An 8,432-nucleotide genomic window follows, 5' to 3' on the forward strand; every position below is an offset into this window, starting at 1 on the left:
TCTGCTGGCCTGTAGCTTTCAAATTCACATTTCAAATTCTATATTTTGAAGGGCTGGCTGCCTTATTGTGTCTCTTGTGTACCTATGTTGAAGTACATATGACTTTATTACAAATTAGATTCGATTTTTCATCTTTTGTATTGCAGTTGGTGAAGTAAGACGCTATTTTGTTGTTGGGGACAGAGTTCAGCTGTTATTATCTCTGTATTTCACTTCAGAATAGTAAAAGCAGAACTACATGTTACAAATTATTTGCGATGAAAAGAAATGGAATTGGCTATCAGAGTGCAAATTAAAACCACAATAAATATCACTTCTTTTCACAGCAAAATTGAAAAAAATATATATCACTTCACACCCATTAGAATAGCTATAATAAAAATGGCAGATAATAACAAGTGTTGGTAAGGATGTAGAGAAGTTGAAATCCTTCATGTTGCTGGTGAGAATATAAAATGATGCATGCAATCTGGCCATTCCTCAAAAAGTTAAACATGGAGTGACCATATGACCCAGCAATTCAATTCCTATGTATATACCCAGTAGAAATGGAAACACATATCTACACAAAAACTTGTATTTGAATGTTCAGAGCAACACTTTAGGCAAGAATAGAAACAACCCAAACGTCCATCAACAGGTGAATGGATAAATAAAATGTGGTCTATCCATACAATGGAATAGCATTCAGCCACAACAGAAATGAAGTACTAATATATCCTACAATGTAGATGAACCTTGAAAACATTATGCTAAATGAAAGAAGCCAGACACTGAGGGACATATAGTCTAAGATTCCATTTATAGGAAATGTCCAGAATAGGCAAATCCATACATACAGAAAGTAGATTAATGATTGCCTAGGACTCAGGGAATGGAATAACAAAGGATGACTGTTAGTGGGCATGGGGCTTCTTTTTTGTGTGGCGACAAAAGTGTTATAAATTGTGGTGTTGGCTGCAACAATTCCATGAATATACTAAAAACTATTGAATTGTACACTTAAAATGGGTGAATTGTATGGGTATGTGAATTTTATCTCAGTAAAGATGTTACCAAAAAAATAGGGTTATTAGATCAGTTATAAACGAGAACACTGGTCTGCAATTAGGTTCAGATAACAAAACTGACTGGATGCTTACATATGCCAGGTACTGCTCTTCCTGAATCTTCACACCTTTCATAAGAAATTCAAATATTTTCCCCTATTTTACAGGTAGGTAATTGAGGCTGAGAGTGATGTGACTTGCACCCAAACTGTTGCAATTCATCTTCAGTCTATTTCAGCCTAATAATGAAAAGTTAAAAACAACTTTATCACCTGCAAGAATAAACATAGCTCCCACATTGTAGGTCCCTTATTTGAGTGTGGCCCTGTTCATACTTTTTACTTCATTTAATCATAATGACAATGAATTGTTGTTCCCAATTTACAGATAAAGTAACTGAGGCACGGGAGGGTAAATAGCTTGGCTGTACAGTACACAGCGAGAAAATGGCAGAGCCACTGAGTCAGCCATCCTCCATGCCCACATTAACCACTCGTTTTTATTGGTAGCATCCTTAGGTGGAAATTCCACAGCTTCAAGGCCATGCCAGAATGGACAAAACAAGCTACAAAAAGCATGGGTCATATATTCCCATTTTAAAACAATGTGTATATGCTCTACATAGAGTTGATTATCTTTATCAAGACTTTGGAATAATTTCCGTCTTCTCCCCGTTCAAGTATTCTGAGTTTTCTTTAAAAACTATTAGTTGTATCTTTTTGTTAAGGGAAGGCTACACTTTTAAAAAATATTCTTCCTATTACCAAGTTATTTTAAAAATATTTTTGCTTTGGGTCTAGGTTTGCAACTTATTTTAAACTAACAAGCAGCGCACCTCCCAAACCAGAAATCTTGTAACAACCAAAAAAGGACAAACGTGCTTTTAAATCAGTCCTATGCGAAAAGCAGCTATAGCTGGGGAGACTTATTCCAAAGAAATCTTTTGCTGGGAGCCCAGAATAGCACACAGCGAGAGGAGGGAAGGTTTGGAATTGGCCACGTTGGGTTAAACGAGTCCAGAATTCCGCGGGAGCCCAGTGAAGCGCCATTAGAAAGTAAACATCCGGTAAGTATAAGACTTCCGTGCGGGGCAGCCGATTTAGTAAGTCCCAGGCGGACCGGAAGTCCGTCACCCCTGAATGACCGCCCCTTTCCGGAAGTGACGCACAGTGGGGTTGCCGGAAGAAGTGGCGAAGTTACTTTTGAGGGGATCCGAGCGGCGGCAGCGTGCCAGGGGATACAGAGGAGGAGGAGGAGAAGCAGAGCAAGGGGACGGAGGCAGGTGCACCCCAGTGTGAGGAGACGCGGGAGGAGCCCCGGCTCGGGGCTTCTCGGAGTTCCCCGCGCTGCTCCGCTGAGCCCCCTCTCTCCTTTCCGCTCCCCTCCATAGCTCGCGTCTCCCCAGACTGTTTCCAGGGCAACGGGAGTAGGAGACCCCGCGAGAGACTGCCCACGAGACCCCCGCGCGCAGCCATGAGCCCCGCCCCCCACTGGTGTTCGGAGAGGGGCGGGACCAGGAGCGAGGTGTGGGGGCGGAGCATGGTGGGAGGAGGTGGAGGCGGGGCATAATAGGAGGCGATGGGGCGGGACCTGGAGGGGAGAGGTGCAGATGAAGCAGGGCAAAGTGATGGGGAAGTGCATTATGGAAGGAGTGAGAGTGGAACCTGGAAGAGATTGGGCGGGACCTAGGTGGAAAAGATGGGGGCGGAGCATAATAGTAGGAGGTGGGGTCAGAATGAGAGCTGGTTTGCTTTCACATAGAGGTGGGATGTAGTAGGAGTAGGTGGGGTGAAACTTCGTGGAAGCGAGGAAGTAAGAATGGAGCCAGATTGAAGCCCAAGGGGCAGTACCTGGAAAGAGTAGGTGGGCGGGATCTGCAGCAGACAGAATTTAAAGGAGGGCCGGGATCTAGAGGAGGGCCGGACTTGAGGTTATGCAAAAGGTGGTCTTGGATCGGAAGCCGGGACCCTGTTAGAATTGGAAGTTTGTAGCCTGGCAGGGGTTGGGGGTGGGGTCTGTATGCAGTAAGGGAGGAGCCTGAGAAAGATGGAAGAAACAGGAGACCCCTTCAAGACCTGTGGCTGACCTAGCCTGAACCTCCCTAGCCCCACAAGGCTCTCAGTCCCCTTGTGTTTTGCAGGCTGCTCCGTGACCCCACCATGTCCACCCCCACCACAAGTTCCCAGAATACCCCCTTGTCGGGTGAGTGACCCCCTTCACAGCTCGGCCCACCGCACCATCACACACTTGTCAGGAGAAACTCACTGTGCCTCCCTCTCCCAGGAAATGTCCCTCCTCAACCCAGCGCCCCCTCTTCTAAACCCGTTGTAAAGGAGGAGCGTCCTGAGCCGTGGCCTGGGGGTCCGGATCCTGATGTCCCAGGCACTGATGGGGCTGGCTCAGCTTGCAGCGTGGGTGAGACAGGGCCCAGAGATGGACTGGGAGTGGGTACGGGGGGTTGGGGGAGGGATTCAGGAAGGGAGAAAGATCAGAAATGAGAATAGGAGGCCCTGATTCCTTGTTGATTTTTTTTTTTCTATTCCTGTTTGGGGTTCACTGACATACACATCTTTCCCTCTGAATCGCCATCTCCCTGAGTCACCCTCTGTACTCTGGCTCTTTGTCTCCGATCTCTCATGGGCCTGTCTCTTTGGCTGCTGTTTCTCTCTGTGGCTCTGTCTCTCATGGCTTCTTTCTGTCCACCCACTCCAGTCATCCCAGACCCAGCAGAGGAGCCAGAGCGCAAGCGAAAGAAGGGCCCGGCTCCAAAGATGCTGGGCCACGAGCTGTGCCGCGTGTGTGGGGACAAGGCCTCCGGCTTCCACTACAATGTGCTCAGCTGCGAAGGCTGCAAGGGCTTCTTCCGGCGCAGTGTGGTCCGAGGTGGGGCCGGGCGCTATACCTGCCGTGGTGGCGGAACCTGCCAGATGGATGCCTTCATGCGACGCAAGTGCCAGCAGTGCCGGCTGCGCAAATGCAAAGAGGCCGGGATGAGAGAGCAGTGTAAGTGCTGGGGAGGGAGCAGTTCCCTGCCCAGCCCTGAGGCCTCTGCTGAAGCCTGTGTCTCCCCAACAGGCGTCCTCTCTGAGGAACAGATCCGGAAGAAAAAGATTCGAAAGCAACAGCAACAGCAGCAACAGCAGCAGCAACCCGTAGGGCCGGGTGTCAGCAGCAGCTCAGCCTCTGGGCCTGGGGCCTCCCCTGGAGGGTCCGACGGGGGTGGCCAGGGCTCTGGGGAAGGCGAGGGTGTCCAGTTAACAGCTGCTCAGGAACTAATGATCCAGCAGTTGGTGGCAGCCCAGCTGCAGTGCAACAAACGCTCCTTCTCTGACCAGCCCAAAGTCACGGTACTGCCCCTTCCTTGGTCTTGAGGGTGTGATGGACTTGGCATGGGAAGGGGATGTTGCTCCAGAGGGCAGGGGCTTGGAGAGGAGGGTCTTCTAGGGTGCAGGCTTTGCCTCAAGGTGCCCCCATGGCCTTGGGCTTATGGGAGGAGTTCTGAGAGTGATCCTGGACCCCCGTGTCCTAGCCTTGGCCCCTGGGCGCAGATCCCCAGTCCCGCGATGCCCGCCAGCAGCGTTTCGCCCACTTTACGGAGCTGGCCATCATCTCGGTCCAGGAGATCGTGGACTTCGCCAAGCAGGTGCCTGGCTTCCTACAGCTGGGCCGTGAGGACCAGATTGCGCTCCTGAAGGCATCTACCATTGAGGTAATGGCCAGCCTGCCCATCTTCAGCAAGGCTCTTCCCTTCTTCCCACAAGGAATCCCAGAAATAAGCCCCAGGACAGATGCTGGGAGCTTAGTGATGATGAGCAAGACCTCTCCAGTCCGTGCCCTATGGGGATGATATTCTACGGGGGCATGTCAAAATACCAAACAAGATAATCAGAGCCTCCCATGGGCCAAAGAGAGAAAAGAAACAGGCTGAGGCTGAGAATAATTGAGATTTGGCCTGGAGGGACACACTTTAGAGAATGTGTCAAAAAGGCTCTTTAGAGGGCTGGCCGAGTGGCTCAGTTGGTTAAGAGCTCACTCAAGAGTCTGAGCTCTGAGCAACAGCGGTTCGAGTCCAGCCCGAGCTGAGTTGCCGCTGAGCTGCCAACAGGTGGCAGGATGGCTCAGCTAAAAACAAAAACAAAAAAAAACTCTTTAGAGGAGTTGACATTTGAACCAAAACATTGGTAATAAGTAAGGTTTGAGTGACTAGTGTGTGCTAGGTTACACTCCCAAGTGCTAGGCACATGACAGTGAACCAAACAGGCAAAAATACAGCTCCTGTGCCTCGTAACCACCTGGGGAGAGCGTCCCAAGTGGAGGGAGCTGTATGTGCTGAAGCCGGAGGAGAGAGAGCTTGGAGTATCCAACTTGCAGACTGCAGGCTGGTGTGGCTGAGAGAATGGAGGTTAGAAGAGTGAGGCATGATCATGGTGATATTAGGCCCCCTATTCAGGCCAGGAGATGAGGGACCGGTGGCTAAAGGGTCACAGGGACTCCCCGCACCCCTGCTTCTGCCCACCCCTCTCTCTGCTGCCTTCAGATTATGCTGCTGGAGACGGCCAGACGCTACAACCACGAGACAGAGTGCATCACTTTCCTGAAGGACTTTACCTATAGCAAGGACGACTTTCACCGCGCAGGTATGGCCCAGCAGGCTTGGGGTTGGAGGCGGGTCTGGCACCCCTAATGGGCCCCTGCTGCCTGGGAGACCTCAGGTTGTGTCTCATTCCTGCCTGAGCCTCCGTTTCATCATCTCTAAAGTGGGGTGAGAGCTGAGTCAAGCTTGCAGTGAAATAAAAGCACGTTTATTGAGCACCGACTGCACGGTGGGATGCAGTGCAGGATGAGACAGATCTCTGCTAGCACATAGGACATCTGGCTGGAATTAAGAAGAAATCCTCCTCCCTCCCATAACCTGGTCTTACCCAGGGGAGGCTGCATCTCAGTCCATTGTGAAGTGCACAACCTATCCAACTGTACAGGGCAGCTCTAATCTGTGCCCTCCAAAAGCACTTGCCTGGGCATTTGAGCTGGGTGGTGGGCTTCTGCGGTGAGGGATGAGAGGCATCACCTAGGAAAAGGGAGGTAGGGAGTAGCATTGCCCATTGGGGAACTGCATGTGCAAAGGCCCTGAGATGGAGAAGAACTGGACAGTGTTAAGGAAATACAAGGAGGCCCAGGCAGCTGAAGCACAGAGAGAAGACTAAATAAATGTTCACTGTCATTACTTATTCTCTCACTCAGGCAAGATTTATGGCACACCTACTCCATGTCAGGCACTCTTAACAGGCAGTGGGAACACAGGTGCACAGAAGTGAGGAGAACACTATAGTGGCTGTCGTTTCCCTCACCCTGCTGATAGTGGGCATCGTCAGGGACCAGGTGGGGGCCGGTTTTGAGCAGGCGAGATTATCAGGCAGGCTGTCCACCCCCAGGCTTGCAGGTGGAGTTTATCAACCCCATCTTTGAGTTCTCACGGGCCATGCGGCGGCTGGGCCTGGACGATGCCGAGTACGCCCTCCTCATTGCCATCAACATCTTCTCCGCCGACCGGCCCAACGTGCAGGAGCCGAGCCGCGTGGAGGCCCTGCAGCAGCCCTACGTGGAGGCACTGCTCTCCTACACACGCATCAAGAGGCCCCAGGTACCCGAGCCCAGCGTCTTCTGGAGTCAGCCTGGGGCTGGGGTCTTGCTTCCTTGTCCAAACCTGGCTCTGTCCAACCCCCTACCCTCCACCCCCTGCCCACTGGCAGCACTCTGAGCTCTGACCGATGTTCTCAGCAGAGCCTGTCTTCAGGCCCCTGGCCCTTCATAAGGAGCTGGGTGCAGGTCGCCATGCTCTGGCCCGCCGCGCCCCACACTGGCTCTCCTGGCTCACCACCTCCTGGTGGTCCTGGTGAGCTGACTAGAGCCTCACAGGGCAGGGCCTGGCCAGTGCCCACCTCCCTCCTGTCTTTTGCAGGACCAGCTGCGCTTCCCTCGCATGCTGATGAAGCTCGTGAGCCTGCGCACACTGAGCTCTGTGCACTCAGAGCAGGTCTTTGCTCTGCGGCTCCAGGACAAGAAATTGCCGCCTCTGCTGTCTGAGATCTGGGACGTCCATGAGTGAGGGGCCTGGCCATTCTGCCCCACAGCCTTGCATCCTCTAATCCAATGAACGGACATGGTCACCCCTTCTTCCTCCTGGGTGGGAAGGGGCCAGGTCTGGGGTCCCATCTTGTGGCTTAGAGCACAGGCCCTGGCCCCACCAGCTCTTAGCCCTCAGGATAAGCCCCAGTCAGGGTCCAGGAGGCTTCTTGCCCATCAAGTCTTCCTGGGAGGTATGGATGGGTCACAGGTCCCAACCTTTGACCTCGCCAAGCACTCCCAGCTGCCCTCCCCGCCCAGCTTACACCTCAAGCCCACTGCGCAATGCACCTTGAACAGAGGGAGGGAAGGGCCCATGGCACTACCCCACAGCCCGAGAGACCACAGGCCCCGCTCTCCCTCTGCTCTTTTTATTTAATAAAAACTTTTAAAAAAAAAGACAAAAACAGGAAAATAAAATATGAATAGAAACCCATCCTGAGCCAGAATGAGTCCGAGATGGACGGGATGGGCTGCTAGGGTCTTCATTGACACTGGCCCCCTGGACCTGGTGCTAGGCTGGTGAGGGTTCAGGGTGATATGAGTGGGTGCTGTGGGGGTTCGGGGGAAGCCCTTGATGGCCTCGGGTCACCTCCCTGAACAAGGTGGGCTAGAGCCTGCTCATGAAAGACAAGTTAAGTGGATGAGGGGACTGGGACTTTCATCCACCGAACAATTCCTTGCTGAAGCTACTTGTGGCCTGGATACTTAACGACCATTCTGGAGATGCAGATGGCATTTATCCAACAAATACGTATGAAGCACTTATGCGCCAAACACAATTTTAGGCACTGGAAGCAGTGAACAAAATAAAGTCTCTTAGAGGTGGCTACCAATCAGGACTGGCAGTTGGGTGGGATGAATGGGGACAGCATGTGACAGTGTGGGAACTGGAGGAGGAAGTCAGACAAAGCTTCAAAGATCATGTCCTAAGCTGTGATCTAAATCATGAGAATCAGGGTCCTGGGATCCAAGCGCTTGCTGGGTCTGTAAGGTGATAGGCCCTGGTGAATTCAGAGTAAGGTCGGGCGGTGGAGTTCTCTTCATTCCTCCTTCCTCCACCAGGCTCAGGGGACACGGAGGTGATCCGAATCGATGGCCCTGGTTGAGGGTGAAGGAGTTGATGCTTGGAGGGATGGGCTGGGTACTGAAAGGTATGTTTTTATTTAGGACGGGGGAGAGCAGATGGCAGAAATGAGTCATAAGTGATCGCCCCATTCTAAGAAGTGTGTTTGGCGCCCCACAGGTGTGCCTGCCCCA

The 8,432-nt window shown here is 51.8% G+C and overlaps 1 protein-coding gene across 1 annotated transcript; it reads left to right on the forward strand.

The window, feature by feature from the left end:
* Positions 1 to 2,199: 2,199 nt before the first annotated feature.
* NR1H2 (nuclear receptor subfamily 1 group H member 2) lies at positions 2,200 to 7,799 on the forward strand. Its single transcript, XM_019658325.1, has 10 exons — positions 2,200 to 2,331; positions 2,440 to 2,573; positions 3,190 to 3,251; positions 3,333 to 3,464; positions 3,762 to 4,052; positions 4,125 to 4,396; positions 4,579 to 4,758; positions 5,587 to 5,686; positions 6,482 to 6,690; positions 7,009 to 7,799. Exons 3-10 carry the CDS (start codon positions 3,209 to 3,211, stop codon positions 7,153 to 7,155), a joined length of 1,374 nt encoding a protein of 457 aa, XP_019513870.1. The 5' UTR covers positions 2,200 to 2,331; positions 2,440 to 2,573; positions 3,190 to 3,208; the 3' UTR covers positions 7,156 to 7,799.
* Positions 7,800 to 8,432: the final 633 nt, after the last annotated feature.

Source organism: Hipposideros armiger, unplaced genomic scaffold (assembly GCF_001890085.2).
Source record: "Hipposideros armiger isolate ML-2016 unplaced genomic scaffold, ASM189008v1 scaffold_283, whole genome shotgun sequence".
In the NCBI taxonomy this organism is placed as follows: Eukaryota; Metazoa; Chordata; class Mammalia; order Chiroptera; family Hipposideridae; genus Hipposideros; species Hipposideros armiger.